The following is a 21557-nucleotide window of genomic DNA, read 5'->3' on the forward strand; positions in this document are numbered from 1 at the left end:
CAATGAGGCAAGTTTTGTTGGACGTCATCATGTTCTCATTGATTAGGGTGCTGAATTTGTTAATAGACAATGTATTCAGCTAGCTGTGCTTATATTTTCTCTCCTATGAAACATCTAAGTACAAAAAAGTCGCAGAGATTGAGTCCACTGAGCTACTGAACCTCACTCAGTGATGGTTGAATTGTGAACACAAGTCATATTTGCAGATGGTGCGGCAGTGTGCAGGCAGCTCTCCATTACCTTCAATCTTCTCTCCACAGTGCTGCAGCACTGACTATGGTCTATTCAATAACATCTTCCACCCTCTTTTTGACAAATTCTTCACATTTTCCACGTTATCTAATATGTGATCTAACCTAGCCATTTTATCCATTAGCCCATTAAGTAACGATGGATCAATATGTACCCTCTCTTGGTGCGGACTACAGAACAAAATCAGCACTTAAACAACCCCTCTGCGTTGACAGCAAGCCATTGCTCTCTTTCCATCTTCCATCTGCCTCGACAAACCTCCAACCAGGCCCGAGCAGAAGGGTAGAAAAGGCAGCTGTTGAAGTAGGCCTAACGTATCAGCTTGGACTTGTGTGGAAGGGTTGTATGGTGATGCTGGATATCGTTGTCGTCGTCAACCAAAGTAGGCCTAGTAATGTCATCGTGGCTGTTTGTCTAGCCATTGGGGACTTTTTCTGTGCATTCTACATTCTCTTTCGATAGCTAGCAAAAGTCATTCCAAGCCAAGTATTGTTTACAGTAACAGTTAACTTTTAACACACTTCAAAACAGTATGAAAATCATGTGTCTATGGTGTTTGTGAGTGTGAGTCTGACCACACGGCTGCAGAAGGCACGGGTTCTGGGCTGGATGTGATTGGACAGTTGCTCTTCCGCTGACTCAGCAGTGAGTGTGTGCAGAGACTCATTGCTGCGGTTGCAGCTGAGGGACCGACAGCTCAGAGATTTACCACTGCAGCCCGACTTCAGAGTCATAGAGCGACCAGCTGCCTCGTTCTTCTCCGCCTCATACACTTCCAGCCTCCGAGCTGGAACACACACAGAGCATTTCCTGGTAAAAATACTGTACTTATAGTGTAATTGTTGGGTCTATTTAAATATCACAATGCGTAAGGTCTAGACTTTTATGAAAAGTGCAAAGGGATAACTTTTGCTATGAATTGGCGGTATATAATTTAACTGAACTGAGTTGAACTTCAGCTCTTTTCTAGTCTTCCGTTCTTCCACTCGTGGGGATGGGGCTATATGCTCCAATGTGGCAGAGATTGTTGAAACAGAGTTATTGTTATCACGCAGGTTTGATAAGTTAGAAATGAATGCTGAAATGGAGTTGTAAGATTTTTATGAAGGTTTAAGGAAGAGCTGAATATCTAGCAGTATCTCCACCATTGTTGTGTTGTTTCAGTGTTTTTAATCCTGTAGGTGAACCAATGTGAGATGCACATTTACAGTACTGCACTAAAAAGAGCAGGGAGGCGTCACATCAGACCCCCGTGAATGAGCACCACACTAGTATTTATTAATTCTGAACGTGTTCCATGTTCAAATTGCACCAAATGCGACCCTGCACTCTGCGACGGAGTCTGCAGCAACACCCGTGTGAGGTCGAACGGATGAATGGTTGTTGTCTGTGTTCCTTCTAGTTCATTTTAATGCATGCATTCATAATGTATGACTTCATTTTACAGATGAAAAACATTTTCTTTTGGCTAACTCCAGCGCATTTGCATCTATGCTTATAAATGTGCACTGTCCCTGCTAAATTAAATTGATGAAATAAAAATACAAACATAATAAAATAGTAATAATAATAACTGAGTAATGCAATTAAATTGACAAAGTTTATGCCATTAGTAATGTTGTAATACTGTAGATAAAAAAGGATCAACTATTTTTACCTGTAAAAAAAACATGGGCATCTTGTCATCTACCTGAAAAATTCTAATGCCTGAATTATTGGCACGTCTGAATGTACTATTAATGCTTAGTGTCCAACTCATCACTGTATGGTGTGCTATGCCATTCGACTTAATTAGGGATCCAAGCAGTGAAGCTGCTGGAGCCCTATTGTTTTTGTTGTCATTATTCTTTCTTCTCGGCTGAAAGTGTTTGGGCAGCAAAAACTGCTGGATGAAAACTCGCCAAAATTGGCACGTAGGTTGCAAATTCCACCCACTATTCAGGAAAAGAAAATGGCCGTGGGAAATTTTAATATTAGGTTTACTATGTTTAAATTAACGCTGATTAAAGAGATCACAACAATTTTCTCAACAAAACCAGTGTTATAAACCAGTCATTGTACTACTGCATTCCTGCTCTAATTAGGACATTCATCACTCATATTTCCAGTTCTTACCATTTTCCTCATGAGAATATTCAACACCATAGATACTGCAGCGGCGGAACACCATCTTGTTCTCCGTCAGAGTTCCTGTCTTATCAGAGAAAAGGTACTGGATCTGACCCAGGTCCTCAGTGATGTTGAGAGCCCGGCACTGGATCCTAGAATCCAGCTGTTTGTTGTACAGGGCTAAGTCATTGTGGATGAAGTAGATCTGGCCCAGTTTCACAATCTCAATGGACACATACAGAGAAATGGGGATCAGTACCTGTTGGACAGAAATTGATTACACCTTCTCCACGATGCATTTCTTGACATGACAAGTACTTCACACGTATAAATACTGCTTTTGAAACTTTTATTAATGTAGACATAAAAATAGATGTCTTTTCATTACCAGGTCACCAACACTGTGCAGGAAGTTGTGCCAATCGGAGGTCACTAAGATTAATGTTGAGTCGGTGTGTACATATGCAAAAACAATGTCGGACACCGTAGTTTTCTCTGGACCCCTGCCAAATCTGACCAGTGATGACATGTATAGCCGCACGTCGTCATTCCGCCGCTGGCTGTCGAGGTGGTGTCCAGCAAACGATGTGGGCTTTGTAGATCATTGGCAGACTTTCTGGGGAAGACCTGGTCTGATTCGGAGAGACGGCATCCATCCCACTTGGGAAGGAGCAGCTCTCATTTCTAGAAATCTGGCCAAGTTTATTAGTGGACCAAATCCATGACAACCCAGAGTTGAGACCAGGAGGCAGAGTGGCAGTCTAACACACTTCTCTGCCCTTCTAATTCAGCAGTTACCCACCCAAAACCCTACGCAGAGTCGCAGTCTAACACACTTCTCTGCTCCTCCATTTCAAGAGTTACTTAGTGAAAATCCTATAGTGATGGTGTCTGCCCCCCCGACCATTTAAATTATTTAAATCAAAGGTAAACAGAAGAGGAGCTGTACATAAAAACCTCATAAAAATTAAAACCACAAGAGCAATAGTGCGAACAAATAGGAGAGTTAAATGTGGACTCTTAAACATCAGATCTCTCTCTTCTAAAGGTGTACTAGTAAATGAACACTTTCACACCCAAGTTGGAAATCACTGCAACCAATTCTTTCGTTATAGTGTACCGAGCACCTGGTCCATACTCTTAATTCTTATCTGACTTTGAGTCTTTGAGTTTTTGTCAACTTTAGTCCTTAAAACAGACAAAGTTATTATTGTAGGGGATTTTAATATTCATGTGGATGTTGAGAATGACAGCTTCAGTAGTGCGTTCATCTCTCTGTTAGATTCCATTGGCTTCTCGCAGAGTGTTCATGAACTGACTCACTGTTTTAACCACACTCTCGACCTTGTTCTGGTATATGGTATTGAAATTGAACAACTGAACAAAGAATTGAACAGAATCCCTCTTTGTCCGACCACTGTTTGATAACTTTTGAGATTGTATTGCTGAACTACACGCCATTGGGCAAAAAGTTCTATACAAGATGTCTGTCTGATAGTGCTAAATTTAAGGATGCGATTCCATCAGCTCTAAATTCATTATCAAGTAATTACAAAGTAACGGAGGACTCCTATGCTAGTTTCTGTCCTTCCCAAATCGATCATCTTGTTGATAGTGCTGCAGACTCGCTGCAAATGACACTCGAGTCTGCAGCCCCTCTAAAAAAGAAAATACTACAACAAAGACGGTAAGCTCCATGGTATAATACTGAAACTCGCAAATTAAAGCAAATATTGCGGAAACTTGAGAGGAATTGGCGTTCTACCAAACTGGAAAATTCTCATTTAATTTGGATAACTTTTGAGTTTATATTGCTGAACTAATAATGAATTACATTTATTTAACGCTTTATCATTGAAACTCAAAGCGCTTCACAGTGAAGTGGGAGGGACTCACCTCAACCACCAAGCAGCCATTTTAGCGGCAGAACGCTCACCACACATCAGCTTCAGGCAGAGAGGGAGGGAAACATTGAGCCAATTACTATGGGGGATGATTAGATGGTCAGATGGTGAAAGCCAGGTTGGGAATTTTGCCATGGCACCAGGGAACCCCCTACTCTTTGCGAGAAGTGCCATGAGATTTTCACTGACCACAGTGAATCAGGACCTCGGTGTAACGTCTCATCCGAAGCTCCTACAGCACAGTGTCCCCATCACTGCACTGGGATCTTATTATTAGGACCAGAGGGAAGACTGCCCCCTACTAGCCCACCAACACCTCTTCCAGCAGCAACTTTGTTTTCCAAAGAGATCTCCCATCCAGGTACTGGCTAGGCCCAAACCTGTTTAGCTTCTGTCAATCAGCAGTAGCAGGTTTTACATTGGTATGGCTGCCGGTAACTACACGCCATTAAGCAAAAAATTTTAAAATAAAGATGTCTGTCTGTCTGATAGACACTGGTGAAATTGGCGTTCCACCAAACTGGAAAATTCTCATTTAATTTGGCTAGATAGTCTTAAAACTTATAGGAAGTCCCTCCGTAATACCAGAGCAGCGTACTACTAGTCATTAATAGAGGAAAATAGGAACAACCCCAGGTTTCTTTTTAGCACTGTAGCCAGGCTGACAGAGAGTCACAGCTCTATTGAGCCAAGTACTCCCATAGCTCTCAGTAGTTACGATTTCATGAGCTTCTTTAATGATCAAATTCTAACTATTAGAAACAAAATTCACCAAGACCAGCCCTCAACTGGCACCGACTTATCTCTTAACTCAGGAACCTTAGAAACAGCTGTAGAACCAGATATATGTTTAGACTGTTTTGCTTCCCTCAATCTTTACCAACTAACTTCAATAATTTCTTCATCTAAACCATCAACCTGCCTCTTAGACCCCATCCCGACTAGGCTGCTTAAAGATGTTCTACCCTTAGTCAGCACCTCTATACTAGATATGATCAATCTATCTTTATCAACAGGCTATGTACCACAGTACTTTAAAGTAGCTGTAATTAAACCTCTTCTGAAAAAGCCCACACTTGATCCAGATGTTTTAGCAAATTATAGACCTATATCTAACCTTCCATTTCTCTCTAAGATCCTGGAGAAAGCAGTCGCCAAACAGCTGTGTGACTATCTACAGAGCAATAGTTTATTTGAGGATTTTCAGTCAGGATTTAGAGCTTATCATAGCACAGAGACAGCACTGGTGAAAATTACTAATGACCTCCTAATTGCATCAGACAAAGGACTTGTCTCTGTACTGGTTTTATTAGATCTTAGTGCTGCATTTGATACCATTGACCATCAGATCCTATTACAGAGACTGGAACATTTCATTGGCATTAAAGGAACCGCTCTAAGCTGGTTTGAGTCCTATTTATCAGATCGATTTCAGTTTGTACATGTTAACAATGAGTCCTCCATGCACGCCAAAGTTAGTCATGGAGTTCCACAAGGATCTGTGCTGGGACCAATCCTCTTCACTTTATATATGCTTCCATTAGACAATATTATCAAGAAACATATTATTATCATAGACACTACTATAAATATCTGTACCATTATTCATTCAGTCTATAGCAACATTACCGTTACTGTCTGTATATTGTGTAGGCAGGAATTAAAATGGTTAACACTATACCTGCAGCACAATGATCATTGTCCAGAAGACATAGAATCCAGCCAGGACGGGAGACGTCTTCCCATCAACTTGAAAGATGGGGTCTTTGAGGTTCTTCAGCCAGAGGCTGTGGCCTGAAAAACACCAAGACACCCGAGCAGCTTGTCACCTTGGGCAACTAAACATTAAAGCTGGACATGATTGATTCCCTTAGCCTCTGGAGTATTCACTTGCTTTTTGTCACAGTTCTTTTGGTGACTGACACACTGGTTACCATGAAAATACTGGCACTGTAGTAGTCTATGTGTTTTACACTGCCAGCTATATACTGCATTAATCCTGCTGCTGTTCATGGCTGTGTTATGAAATGACAGCCATGTAGTGTCAGGTAGCATTGGTACACACCTATAGCAGCAGTCAGACACATGATGATGAGCAGGAGCACACACCACAGGACGTCTGTGTTCAGACGCTTCTCCAGCTGGCTGCGCTTATATCTTGGCCCACTGTTGTTCATCATGGCTTTCGTCTCATGACCTATGTCACACAACAAGAGAAGAACAGACCACAGCCATGCTCACTTATACTGACCACTATATATTGCAGAAAGTACATCAGCAAACCTGAAAATGTTACAGGAGCTTACACAATGTTGGCATTATAAAGCTCCACTCTAGTTCATTGTTTAGCTCAGCAATCATTGAGAAGTTGGGGACAAAACAATGGTACCATCCATCAACACCCAGAAACTTTTGAACTTCCTTAAGGTTTCTTGGCACAGGGTAGTCAAGAAGTGCCTCTGTCTTCCTTGCTCACTATATGTCCCAGGAATTTAAGCTCTGGGCGATAGAAGTGGCATTTCTTCAATTTGAATGTAAGGCCAGTCCACTGAAGCCAATCAAACACTTGCTGGATGTCATGTAAGTGTGTTTGGATATCCTTGGAATAAATTATCATCATCCAAGTACACCATACAGCAGTCTTCTAGGCAGCTCCGAAGAACTTGAATCATCCGCCTCTGTAATGTAGCTGGAGCGCCATTCATTTCATAACTCGAAATTGGAACAGTCCAAAACACATGACAAACGGCATGAAAGCTAGATTTTCCGGGATCTCCAACAGCCAATAACCACTGTTGAGATTTCAGGTGGTAAATAGAATCTCAAATGGTTGGAAGAGGATATCCATCTCCCTCACTATATTGATTAATACAACGGAAATCGACACAAAACTGGGGTTTCCCACCATCCTTCTTAGGCAACAGCACCACTGGGGTGAACTGGAAGGCACAATGATACCCTGCTGGAGCATATCTTTGATTTGCTCCTTTACAATCTTCTGCTTCTGTAGAGGCAATCGATAAGGCCACAACATCACTGTTTAATCGGATTTTATGTTTCAGCACTGAGGTGAGGCCTAAAGTGGTGGTGCAGACCCGGGAATTGTTCAGCAAGAGTTGATGCAACTTCTCAGAATCCCTCTGTCTGCAACAGCAGCATGGAGAAGACTGTGTAAGTCCTCTCCCTCAGGTAACCAGGCTATGTCCCACAGACTATCACCACAGGTGGATACAAGAGAAGTTTACAGAAATGCCCTGTTCAAGTTCAGGTCAACCCAACTTTCATCAGGGGACAGGAGAGGCTGGAAAGGGAAAACACCTTGTAATTACCAGCAAAAGAGTACACATGGACCTAGACATTAACCAGAAGCCAACTTATGGTCATAAAATCAAAACCCAGAACAAGTGTCCACAAGTGGTTTCCCATGATGTTGGCGTAGTGAGGAGCATGACCAACAGTTTCAGACTAGTGGGTGCCCAAGATGGAGTCTCTTCCATGCTAGGACACTTTTGCCTCTGGCGGTTCTTGTTGTCAGGCTGACTAGCACAGTTAGCCATGTTTCCCTTTCTACCTGGTTCTGCAATCTGTTTTGCGACTGATTTCTGCTGCTTACCAAATTTTGGGCTACTTGGGTGGGGTATGAAACAACTAGGTCTTTCAGTTGTGACATTAGTTTCTTTCAGAGTCTTCATGTACCTTTTTTGATTTTCATCTCCTTCAATCTGACTTCCTAGTCGGATCTGCTCTTCTATGGAAGTAACGCGACCATGGAGCTGACATGCCAGAAAGGGATTCATAGCTTTCAATATCTTTTTTAATACATCATCATCTGTGGCACCCAGGTTCAAATCTTTTCTCCCAGAATGTCAATGTAGTCATCCGGAAGAAATTCATCCCAGGTGTGGATTTTGTCTCTAACCGTCTTCCACCAATCACTTGCTGAACCATGCAGCACTCTTCTCACGATTGCTAGGATCTCACCATGGGAAAGCATCTTTGTAAAAACACCAATGGATCTTTATCATCCTGAGGTCCACCAAAAGAAGGGATAACCATCTTAACTGGAAGCTTACCATGAATCACTTAGGAACTTTGTCCTTCGGAATCACACCCCTAGGCGTGGCAATGGTTGAGCCGACTGGAAGAACACCAACAGTAGCCGAGGTAGGCGACAACAGTTTTGAGTGTTTGAGATGAAGCTAGCACAGGTGTTACCGTTTCCTCAAGGCCAAATTCCTTTGTCTTCTGCAGGGAACTAACCAGAGAACTGAGTAGACCCTGTTGACCTTTCCAAATCAGCTCCTACTTTTCTGAGCAGTGGGCCGTAGTTCAGAGGGAAAACTAAATCAAATTGTTTGGGTATCTGCACATCCAGATACCAACTCTTTTTGGGTTCCCATGAAAATAAGATTTCAGCTTGTTGTGGTGGCAGCCCGGCTGATGGTGAGTGTCCTGGTTTTTTCTCCTTTTTATCAGTTTGTCCTTGGTTTTCTGTTCTCTGCCTGCCTCCCTGTGTTTTCTCCCCTGTGTGCTCTCTCCCTCTGCTCCTGAGCCCAGCCAACTACCTGCACCTGTATCTCATCAGCCACCTCGTCAGCCTCCCACACCTGCCAGTAATCACCTCATGACTGCCTGTATTTCAACCCCGGTTCTCCATACCATCCTCGCTTGATCGTCGTTGCTCCATACCCGGTGCCACTCCCACGTTCAGGCTTTCATGTTTCTTGTTTTTTCACATTTACCCTGTGCCTTGTCGCTCTCTTCCCTAACCTTGTCTCTCTGTCTGTTTCCCTCCCACGTACACTCACCCTCGTCCTCCATTCGGCTGGGCTCATCCACTGGCCCATTCCTCCTCGGACTTCCCTCACGGCGTCCTCCCTGTTCCCCCGCCTCTCCTCGCTTCCTCGGCCCCTGTGTTCCCCGGCTCCCTGGCCCCCTGTCTCCTTGGTTCCCCGTGCCTGTGCTTTCCCGACATCCACCTCTTCCTCCACTCCAGTCCCTTTACCCCTTTCTCCCTCAATAAACCTCCTTCCCTCCAAACTTTGCATTTGGGTCCTCTCTGTCCCCACACCACACAATCCAGCTCTCTGTAATTGTTGGGCGGCATTATTAAGAGGTAATATTACACTTTTATTTATGTTTATTTTGGAGCCAGAGATGGATCCATATTTTTCTAATAAATTACTGAGGGCTGGGAGTGATGATGCTGTGTAAGTCAAGATGCCCTCAACCGTAGAGTGTGCCTATATAGCAACTGCCAGCGGCTCAATTGCGAAAGAGGAGAGGGGACAAGGGCCTGGCAAGTACCTTGTGCCAACGGGAAAGGAAATTATATACAAGCATTTGTCTGGATCAATGCTGATGGGTTGAGATAGAGTATCCGAATCATTTGTATTAGGTTTGGACCAAAGTTCATTTTCAAGTTCAAAGTTCAAGACTGCAAAAAGGAAAGGCCACTCCAGACGGTCAAATACCTTTTCATCATCTAGTGATGATGTCCTTTTCACAGTGAATTATCTATTGAAGATAGAAACCCTATTGCATTTGCCTCCAGAAGGTCCCATGGCACTCCCATCCACCCCCAGCACTATGATTCCTTCCAGAAAGTTATCAATCTTATAATTATCTACACCCTGAGAGGAGTACAAGTCTATGTAGTCTCTAAAGGCCTCATTGATTAGTTATGTTTATGGATTTTAGTGTCACTTGCCTTATCATAAATTGAGGGGATACATCTTGAGCTATCCTCTTTTCGGATCTGCCTAGCTAACAATTTTCCACATTTGTCCCCGTATTCGTAATATTGATATTTAGTTCTGGCCGTAGCTTTCTCAACCACTTGTGTTGTTAACATGTCCTTTTGTTGTCTAGAGTGTTGAAGGTCTCCTCATTTTGAGTCTGAAAATGTTCTCTCTCCAGAATTCAAGGGTCTTGATTTTCAACAAATGCTGCTTCTTTTTCCATGAAGTATAACTTATACTCGCCTCTCTCGTGAGCCTTTATGGATTCTCACACAATGAGGCAGTCCCTTTATTAGTGCTGAGAAAGCAGCCAATAATATTCTTGATTCGATTGACATAATCTGTGTCAAAGAGCAGGTGTGTGGGAAAACGGCATAATCTAAAGCTCTTTGCAGTGTTCCTGTGAGCTATTTGGAGCATAAGGGGAACGTGGACTGAATGAGTCATAGCTAGGTATTTGCAAGAGTCTGTAAGATGGATTTTGTCACTATGAATAAGAAAACCAGATTCTGGTGCGAGTATGAGCATGTGAATAGAATGAGTACTCTTGTAGTGTTTTATGTATTTCCCTCCAAATATCTACCAGTTTGAGGTAAGCCATTTCTCAAGTGCCTTGGCTGGTTGAGTGTTGGACTTAGGAGGATCAGTCCCTTTCTTGGTCCAGAACCAAATTAAATTCCCCACCTATAACGAGCTCATTTGAGGGACATGTAAGTCTGAGAAACAAATTCTGAAATAATTAAGGGCAGTCGTAACTGGGGCCATAAGCATTAATCAATGTAATTGTTCCGATCCTGTCCTGAGTTTATTGTTTGGTCAGTTCAGTATCTGTTATTTAGTCTGTTTTTTGGTTCCATGTCTTTGTTCCTAGTCCTGCTAGTCTCTCTGTTTTCCCCGCTGTCTCTCTGCCTGCCTCATTAGCCTCATCTCTGTCCCCTGTGTTGCTCCCGCCCTGCTCGCTAGTCCTTGTGTATATAAGCTTGCTTGTTTCCTTCAGTGCTTGTGCAGTCATTGTTGTAGTGATTGTAGCCTGCTCTGTCTCGTCTTGCTTGTTCCCTGCGAGTTCTTTGGATTGTACACCTGTTTCTGGATTTTTCTGTTGGATCACCTTGTTTGCTTGGACTGTGTTATTTTGGATTGCGTGGACTCAGCCACTACGTTGTAAGTGTGCTCGCCTTTTGTTTGCATTAATAAATCACTGAACTGTACCAGAGTCTGCATGTCTTGCATTTGGGTCCACCAACCTGCTCTACCCTACACCCACCCATCTTTCTCAACATTATCTGCATGCAAATGGACATTTGTACCGATCACAGAGGCAACACCCCTTGATTGAGATGTAAAGGATACGCAAAATGTCTGTCCTTGCCTTTGTCAGATGTGTCTCCTGCAATAAAGCTATATCTATTTTATGTTTTTTGTTTTTTTTAAGTTTCGTACCATTTTATGTTTTGATAGTAGATTAATATCATTAGTATTGCATGTCAGAAACCTAAGAGGTGCACTTGTCATTGACCCTGTTTGTGTGTCTGGTAGGGTAATATTATAGTGGGCCAGTTAATCTTTGCCCTTAACCCTATGTGTTGAAGGCCAGTGTGACAGAGTCATACAGCCCTTGCCATAGCATAGTGCTGGTACACAGGAAGAAGAAGAAAGAAAAACAAAACACAAACCCTGTAGTGAGAGGAACCCCAATTCGATAGTGACAATCCTGTTGTCCTATCTTGTGAAATCAATCTACCCAGTGCTGAAATAGTGTGAACGTAAATTCAAACAGCGACACTAGTCATGTGTGAAACATAACTCCACCAGGCCTTATAGAGATGGCAATATAAATGGGATGTAGACCAAACCTGGCTAAAAAGACTGAGGCAGTCAATCAGAAACATCAGGTATATAAAGCCATTGATGAATAAACAATAACATAGTAAACGCAGCAGATGTGTGTCATACAGTCTATGCAACGGATAACTCTGGTAACAGGTGAAGTGTTCAGCGTTCTGTGCATGCAACCCTCTACAGAGGTGAGCAGTCCTCAGTGACCTGTTATACAGCTGTTTATAGTTTGTGAGCAGAATTGAGGCAGGTCAAGTTTAGCAACTTACGTTAAGGTTGGCAAGCACCAATAATAAGTTGACAGTCCTGCCATCAAGCTAGCACATCGGGGTGGTGATTCTTCAGGTAGTTTTCTGAGGACTGCGGGCAACTGAAGGTGCGTCTCCCCTCCGGAATTGGGCATATCTTTGATTAATGAAAGCAAGGAGTATTTTTCTTCGAAGCCTTCAGTATATTCTTCAATCTCACTTAGAAGTTAAAGTTTATCCAAACCAGCCCTCAAACTATTATCAGAGCTAACATCAGATGTCTACTCCTGAAGCCACGAACCAGAAACTCACCCAACGCCTATTGAAATTGTTAAACAGTGTGTAATAGACTGTGGCTAACAGCCTCGGGGAACCCGGGAATGAATCTGCGGTCAAGACAGAGTTTGCTGCAACAGCGTTTATCCTGTGGGCGAGTCTCACTGGAGAGTCATTAGGACAGACTGTTGGCCTCGAATGAAAGAAGTGATGACAAAGCAGCAACAGTAAGGCAACATTTACCTATACCTGTGGTCAGATGATTGAAGTTGAATCGTCTTAAATTTGGATTCCGAATCATATCCTAATAAAGTCCAAAATTCTGACATAAAGGGAAATAAATATAGAAATAAACAAATGCTCAATAAATAAATAAGATTCCGATTAAATGCACAAAAAATACGGTAAATAAATAAATGTAGGCAGTAATTTAATTATAGAATAAGACAAATGTATATATCTCTTTTAATTAGCTTATTGATTTACCTTTGTAATAATTACTTTATGATCTGTTATAATCTTCAACAATATTTATTAATTACTTTTTTAATGTATTTTTTTTATGTATTTATTTACATTGTTTTAATATTTTTGTCTGATTTATTCTTCCTTTGCATTTATGCAAATGAGGAGGGGGTGTGTCTCAAGAGGTGAACTTATTGCCTATTGGTGGATCAGTCAGATGACAGAGGTTGACTCTAAACTCACATCAACAAGCCATGCTCCCCACACAGTCACAAGAGATGGCTTCCTTTAGTGAATTGAAGTGATTAGCAACTCTATTTGTGGACAGTTCTACCAGCCATGTCTTCCTTCCTTTTTGTGTGGACGCTCTGACAGACAGTTTGCGGCATACACGGACACAGAACTGCGGTAAATGGAGCCGTTGTTTGTGCGAAAGACACGGCCAGCTACAGTAGTAGCAGCTAAATCTAGAATGCACACATATTCGAGGCTATCGAATCTCAATAGTACGCGATGCGACCACCACATACAAAATAATTTAACAAATTACGTCTGACTTTGTAAAGCAGGCTACATTTACATTTATGTGGACAGAATATTTTCCTCTGCTCACGTTCATCGTCATTTTCTGACACTCTGACAAACAAACACTCGCTACGCACCTCCCGATTCAGAGTTATCGTTACTGTTATAACAGCGCCTGTCACGTAGATGTCTTGATGAATAAGGAGAGGAAGCGAGCCAAGTGATGAGTGTTACCGTGCTCGCACAGTGTGTGAGTGAAACTTAGTAGCGCATTAATGACTGTGTGAAATTTTAGTAGTGGCGGCTATTTTTCAGCAGTGGTGCACCGCCGCTCCTGAATGCATATAGGGGAAACACTGATAGGCTATACATTTATGTCTAATTGTATAATTTAATTACTTTTTCTGTATTTTTTTGTGCATTTAATCACATGCTTATTTATTTATTGAGCATTAATTTATTTCTGTATCTATTTTTAAATCTGGCAGAATCTGTCCTCCATTCTCCCAATAATTTAAAACCACCACACCTTCCATTTTTGCCAAACTGTATAGTACCTGTTTATCATTTAATCCTGTTTGTTTACTTCTGTTCAACCTTCATTTCTTGCATATTATTGTCATTCATATTAACATTATTTCCCTTCTTTCACCTGTATTCAGCTTAGCTTTAATAAGTGCTGTCGTGTGTAATATGTTATTAGAATTCAAATCCCTGCATTTAGAATTTACCATTCAGATATTGAGATTGACAGTAAATAATTGAGTTAATTAATTCCCAAAGTTTCCCAGGTCATTCATTACTGGGTAGTAATGAGTGTAAATGAATAAGTAAGTAAAGTAGTATCACTACATACAGTATATTCATTGTTATGAACTCATTGTATGAACTATTCTATTTATAAAGAACACATAAATGTTTTTGCAAACCTACACAGAGAAGGGTGTTATGGATAACTGTAGGGGCCGACACACACGTCGCAAATCTCAATTAACAAGTAGAGTGGACTCATTGGACAGTTTTAGTGATGTCATCCCACATCAGGCTATATGAACCATGAAAGTGAAGAAGTCAAATTCTGGTGACTAACAGCAGATCATGCTGCACTTTACTGAACCTGATGTTATTATTGATCTTCTCTGGTGTCATAAAGAACTCAACAACCGATAACTGATCATGAACATTATTAATCAAAACTGGAACTAGACACTAGGAACATTACAGTGAAGATACGTACCGTATGAACTCAACGGCACAACACATGTCTGTTTGAAATTTGAACAGTTTTTGATGAGGCAGGGAAAATCCCTCCAATTACATGCTGACATGCAAATGTGTTATCATAGTTAGCAAATTATCTTGCATAAATACTGTATACTTTAGATTGCTTAAGCAGTTCAATCATAAAGTTTTGACAGTTCATGGAATATAAAGAATATAAATTTAATAGCTGTTTAGCTAAAATCACATCATACAGTCCTGTGGCTGGTCTGCTTCGTTTTTACACCACAAACTTGGACCCAGACCAAGACCCACCTCTTCAGGTGGTCTGTTTAATCTGCAGCTGTTATGACCAGCTGTGGTTTGGTTTGGAGAGACAGTTCTTTCTGGCGCTGCTCTGCTGGCGACAGGGGCTCTAGTACTGCTGCTGCTGCTGCTGTAACTACTTATTTGTCTGTTTTTTTTGTTTTGAAGTATGTATGGGCAGTGTTGTGGCGTTCTTTGATCTAAGTATTTGGAAGCTATCCCTATGTGATTAGGCTCAATAGGTTGCACTGTGGTGCTACATCGCGTTAACTTGTAGTATGAATGAGTGCACCGAGTCTTCTCCAGGAGATCCTGCTTGCTCTCAGCAGAAAGGGGACAAGCCATCAAATCATCTATCAGAGGACGTCCCCTGCTGCAGGGAATAAAATGGAAGAGCTACGACTAAACAGACGTGCATCATGGTCTTAACTGAGTCATGGCTCCATAAGGATCATACAGGACAACATGCTTTAGCTAGAGGGCTTCTCATGTGTATGAGCGGACAGAGAGGCCTCTTCAGGAAAGAGGAGTTATTTGTGTTTATGTCAGAGATAAGTAGTGTAAAAAACCCACAAACTTTATGTGACCTGGATCTAGAAGTACTTTGTCTGACTGAGTGACATTTCTATTTACCAAGAGTTAAGGATATTATAATTTATGATGCCTAAAATCCCCTAGTTGAATATGTGCATAACCAACCAATCCATCTTACTCCAGGGACACCTATCTTCATACTCAGGGATTTCAACCACTGTCATCTTGAGACTGCTCTACTGGGATTTCTTCAATATGTTAAATGTGACACGTTATAATAAGGTTTTGGACAAATGTTTTGCAAACATAAAAAGTGCATATAAAGCCAAGTCACTTCCTCCTCTCTCCAACTCTGACCACTCGACTATCCATCTCATACCCATGTACAGATCTACGCTCAAGTCCAGCAAGCTCCAACGTAAGACTGTGTTGGATGTGATTTTAGTTCAGCTTTGACACTGTCCGTCATCACTTGCTTGTTCAGAGGCTTATTGACATGCAAGTTAATCCTCTAATTATTAAATAGTTTAATTCTCTTTTAACAAACAGGTTATAACAAGTGAAGGTACACTTTCCAAGGAAAAATACTGTAATACAGGGGTAGCTCAAGGAGCTGTCAGCTCTCCCATCTTGTTCACACTGTATTCTACGTTGGTAACTCCTTTTCAACATATTACAGTGACCCCTTTAAGGCCTGGTGTGAGTGGCGTCATCTCATCCTCAACAACACAAAAAAGAAAGACATGATGGGGAAGTGAGAGCACACGACACAGTAGTCATCGGTGACAGAGAAAATGAACGGGTGACTTCTTACAAGCACTTGGGTATACAATTAGACAGCTTGTTGAAAGGAAATGTGCATGTTGATTACTTGTGTGCCAAACTGGCATTGTTTGGGCGCAGCACTAAGATCATGACTCTATTTTACAACAATCTGCTGGAAAGTCTGATCAGATATGGAATGGCATCCTGGTCTGCCAGGCACAAAAAATTCTGAAGGACCGTTCCCATATTCTGCACTTGAAATATTACCTTAGGGAAACACTATAGAGCTAGCAGATGTAATAGTAACATCTATTATTGTTCATCCCTACTTTGATAGCTCTCCTTAACAAACAATCTGCTCAAAACGACTGCCTTGAAGCTCTTTATATTCTTAGCATTGTTTACTATTTTATCTGTTTGAAATGAGTTTGCACATTCTATCTACCATGTTCTTACATTGGTACATTTTTAAAAATTAATCGCATTGTTACGCACAAAATTTAATATTGAATTCTAAAGCACTGTATTGCGCACTTTTGATTTAAATGCACTGCTATATACACAAAAGTGCAATAACATCTGGTTTGCAAACACTTTAAACAAATAAGGTCCTTTTTACCAGCAGTATTCCCTTTACACAGTAGCAATAAAATATTTCTTGTAAATCTCAACTTAAACATCAATGTAATCAAATCAAATATTAAACCAAAGCTATTTGCCACTGTCAGGGCAATCCCTTTTATCTAGCTTGTTAAAACAAGTTACCATCAGAGTGCAGTTTTCTTGTTCTTTTTCTGAGCAGGTATCAGCAGAAACATTTTTCTTTTATCAGGGAGCAGCAGAAACAGTCTGTGTTCAGTAGCAAGTTTCCCTGTTACAGTGAGGTGAAGTGATCGAGCACAAGGTGTACTGGGTGCGTTCCCGTGAAACTGTCGCGGTTGTACTTGCCTCACGCACATGCCTGCCTGCTGCTGAAGTTGAATTGTCTTGAACTTTTTGTACGCGACACGCAGCATAAATCATTGGAAGAGAGACTGATTCTCGCTGTTTGTGAGTTTCCAGAATCTAAATACTTATCAGGACATCAACAGGAGGGAATTCACATGGCAGAGCATCCCTGCAAAACTAAATGCAAATGCAAATGCAAATGCTCCGTACTTGTATAGCGCCTTTCTAGTCTTTTCGACCACTCAAAGCGCTTTTACACTACATCTGCATTCACCAGTCACACACATTCATACACTGAGCCTAAGTGCTCAAACGGAAACTAACATTCACACTCATTCATACACTGGCGGAATAGCCGCCAGGGGCAATTCGGGGTTCAGTATCTTGCCCAAGGACACTTCGACACGCAACTAGGGGGAGCCAGGGATTGAACCGCCGACCTTCCGATTAACGGCCAACCCTACCTCTACCTCCTGAGCCACAGCCGCCCCCGTTGCAGGCCTATCAGGTAAAGTTAGCCTATGTATAATTTTATTTTAAGTTAAGAGGTTAAAGCTGTGTAGCACATAGAAGCCGTTGCCATGGTTACCATCCATAGAGCGCCTGCCGTTCACTCACGGAGCGCTGTCTGCCTTTCTGTTCACCTGAGAGAACCTGCTGAGGCCTCTCTCCACTGCTTGTTTGGGAGGGTTATTTGCAGGCTGATCAACATCCCACCTCTCCTGTGACCCATGGTTTGACTGTAGGCCTATGTGTATTCAGAGCCAGTGAGCAACAGACTTTCAAAATAATAATTAAAAAAAAAACTGCGTTAATGCACGATAAAAAAATTGTCAGTGTTGATTAATTAATGCTCAGCCCTAATTTCTTTATTTATTTACTTATTTATAACCTGTGTTTGTTGCTATTTTATTGTTATTGCTTAATTGTCCTTGATTGTATTTGCATTTAGTGCAATTGCACAGAATAACTTAGAGTTTATCTCTGTTGTTCTGAGCATTACTCCTAATTTCAACTGATTTCAGTCAACAATTACCAATATGTGGCACTGTCTATCTACTTGTGCAATATGTATAGAATAGACTGTATTCATGTCTGTTACCTCAGCCTTGTGTGGCACTGTTTCCCAAGACAAATTTTCCTTAAGGGACAAAAAAGTTTATCTTGATCTTGACATAAGTTTGATTGACAGTTTTCATATCAGCATAAATTAACCACATAAAAGGGAAGAAACACCACAGTTCATCTGAACTGAAACAAAGCACAATAGAGGTGTGAGCAAGCCAATGTCATTGCCTTAAATCAGATGTTTTGTAAGTGATGCTGTGCTCTTACCTGCGTAGACCACAATGCCCACTATGGTATCAGTGTTGCGGACTGTGCAGCTCCTCAGCAGCAGGTTGCTGTTATGGAGGCCGACTCGAACCCCACTAGGATGCTCTCTGTGGAACAACATAAACACACAATAGGCCAGAGCTAAGCCTCCGCTGCACAACATGGTCCAGTTTTAGCCACTGACAGTTGTAGACAATAAAAGTGCGTTTGAGGCCATGTGATGGTCTGCTGCACTCTTTTGTGAAACCCAAGATGTTTCTCCTTTCACTAGTTTGTAATCACATCATAACCGTCTCGCTATCTAAATGGATAAATGTACAAATGTCATTATGTACAGGACCCTAATGTGTCATTATCCATTCAATACTTACAATTTTTAATATAAAAAATTATATCTCTTCTGAATTTGTGACACAGTGCTTTGTCATGCAGTCATTCTTCTTGCCAATAAATTTTTGTTATTTGATACATTTCAATCAATTTTCTAATATACCAATGCAACGATTCTTTATCGACTATAGATTGTTTAGAGAGAGCCTGTCATTATGTCTAGAGGTAAGTAGGATAATTAAAGTCTAAAGTACATCAGTGTTTTCAACCATTAGATGGTTGATGAGAACATAAGCCATAACACTGACAGGCATCAATGCGGTCTTTGGTTAGCTCAGTCGTTAGGGCTTGCAACCCCAGGGTTGAGTGTTTACCTTTCTCTCTTCAACAAATGGATTCTGCAGCAAATGTTTCTCAGATCACAGCATGTGCTACACTTTTCTTTTCAGTGTTTGATCCACAACCATCAACCTACGGATGCTTTTTCATTTCCCCAGTATCTCCAGGCAGAGGACATTTAGGGGAATCACGTTTTCTGACGGCTCTTTCAGAGGTGTGTCAAGAAGGCAGCAGACTCTTTTAATGTCGTTCAGAATTTTTCAACTCCAATACTGCATTACAGTAAACAAGCTTCTCGCGCTTTTATTTTACAGGCAAAACCACTAAAGAGCATGTGAGTGACTGTTGCTGCCATGACTGAGATCTGTTTCAGCAACGCTATCAAAGTATTTATTTATTTATATTTTTTGCCGCTATCAAAGCACCATAATCTGGCAGCGGGCCAGATATTTGGCAGTTTTGGCGAGATTCCATAATCAAAGAGAGAATTATTGTGTTTCCGTTGTCAATAACAATAACCGTTGTAAACTTTATCTATTATGTGGTTTATAATGGACTGTGGTGCAGAAACAGTGACAGTGTTTCACACTCTTTGCTTACATTTTTCATGTTGTCTGTCAGTGGCCAAGTCACAATAACATACGGTTTTACTGAATAATTAAGTAAATATAATTTCTTAGTAAATATACCTAAACCTCATTTCTTGACCTGTCTCAGAAGAGACACCTTTTGTCCTGTTGTCAGCCACCGCAGCTGTCCTACGCTCTTTGAAATGTTAGGGGGCAGTGGTAGACTGGATAGATGGTTGCAATTCACAACGCTCGCCACTAGATGCCACTAAATCTTACACACTGAACCTTTAACACTAAACGGACAAATTAAATATCAAAATCAATAATTTTTCGTTTTGGTTTTAAAACAGAAAACCCCACAAAAACGTTGTTTTTTTTTTCTGATTTGGTTTTGAAATGAAATAATCAAAGAATGAACCATACACATATTGTGTCTGATTTGTGTAGCTTTGTGTGTTACACTTGATAAACCTGCAGCAGAAAGACTTGGGTGATGGCGGTGCCCGATTAAATGTAATTAAGATGAGCTTGAACATCAACATAAGTGGGTTTTTAGTTACAAAAACAGGACAATGTTATAGAGCTGCAGTACCGGAGGCTGCTATTGGCTCAACGTTCAGCTTTTTACTCACTAGCAACTGGAACAGGAACACTTTCCTGAGAATTCTCCGTTTTTTAAGATTTTGTCAGTTTAAAATGAATTCAATGATAGTTGTCAGTACGTCCAATGGTACACAGTAAACATCGGCAAGCTGTATATTAACAAATCATAGACAGATTAAAAGGTTCGGGTAATTTTCATTCAGCCTCTCTACACAGTTTCAACCTGACCTTTATTTTCATCGTGAGATGGAAGAATTTAGAAAGTTGCGCAGCGCTGTTGAGAGCCTCCAACTGCAGGAACACATGGATAATCACAAATCATGTTTTCAGGGGCGATTTTATCTTATTAAGAGGAGCCAAGCTCGCCCCGGCTCCCCCGTAGTTTGGACGCTGACCGTAGCCTCGAGAAAAAAACATTGATAAACATATTTGGGTATTTTCTTAGATCGCTCAGGGAACCAGCTGGATTTGTGCATTTTATATCAAATAAATTTCTCCCTGAGAGAAAGAAAAGGAGGGGGTTTGAGATATCAACCCCCAACAGACAGCTGAAGCGACCAAAGGAGGGGTTGAAAGGTTTGCTTTCCCTGAGTGCTGTTTCTGGGCAGTTCGATCGTAAAACTTGCCACCTTTGGCAGCAGCCAAGACAAGGCTCAGTGCCTTACTGTTAAAATGACAAAGAAACACTAACCAGAAATTTGCTTTCTCCTGAACAGCCTATTAGAACTATTTTTAAGAGAGGGCAGGAAACCCTAAACTGCCCCCCACACATGTAACCATGGCAACTGACCTCCCTCTATTTTTAATTATCTCACATCAAAGGATATTCTCTTCTTCAGCCCTGAATTTCTTTGTGTAAACAAGTAGTACGCTCCTCAAAACTCAAAGTATTACCTTGTTTAATTAAATAATCTTTAAGTCCCTTAACAGGTCTCTCCACTCCATTTGAGTAGTTCTGTTACCATGTTGTTGTTGATATTGTTGTTGAAAAGAATCTAAATAAGTTAATTTTGCAGTGTTCTAATTATCAGCAATGATCCCTGACACTTCTTCCTTTTATGTTGTAACCAACGCTTTGTTCTCAACACTTTCTGACACTTCCTTTAGAAATAATTTGATAAAGAAATGTTATCCTATACTACTCGATTAACTTTCCAGCTCGAATTTAATGTTAAATAACTAAATTTCCCAGCTCCTGGGCAAAGGACTGTTTTAGGAATAATCAATGCTATCTTCATGTAACCAGAG

At 41.1% G+C, this 21557-nt stretch overlaps 1 protein-coding gene across 2 annotated transcripts in view; it reads right to left on the minus strand.

Moving 5' to 3' along the window:
• The window catches only part of atp10d (ATPase phospholipid transporting 10D), a 102378-nt gene that overhangs the window by 56762 nt on the left and 24059 nt on the right, over positions 1-21557 (minus strand). The window contains exons 6-10 of one of the 2 annotated variants that reach the window (XM_038728495.1): positions 18466-18572; positions 6331-6462; positions 5947-6059; positions 2368-2584; positions 828-1039 (exon numbers count right to left, since the gene is read on the minus strand). In XM_038728495.1, the coding sequence (XP_038584423.1) occupies positions 828-1039; positions 2368-2584; positions 5947-6059; positions 6331-6462; positions 18466-18572 (781 nt within the window). Of the gene's footprint in view, positions 1-827; positions 1040-2367; positions 2621-5946; positions 6060-6330; positions 6463-18465; positions 18573-21557 lie in introns of both variants that reach the window. The other variant, XM_038728494.1, reaches the window with a different exon arrangement.

This window comes from Micropterus salmoides, unplaced genomic scaffold, assembly GCF_014851395.1.
Source record: "Micropterus salmoides isolate LMB-PRFRI ecotype aquatic unplaced genomic scaffold, ASM1485139v1 Ms_hic_scaffold_19, whole genome shotgun sequence".
Taxonomy (NCBI): domain Eukaryota; kingdom Metazoa; phylum Chordata; class Actinopteri; order Centrarchiformes; family Centrarchidae; genus Micropterus; species Micropterus salmoides.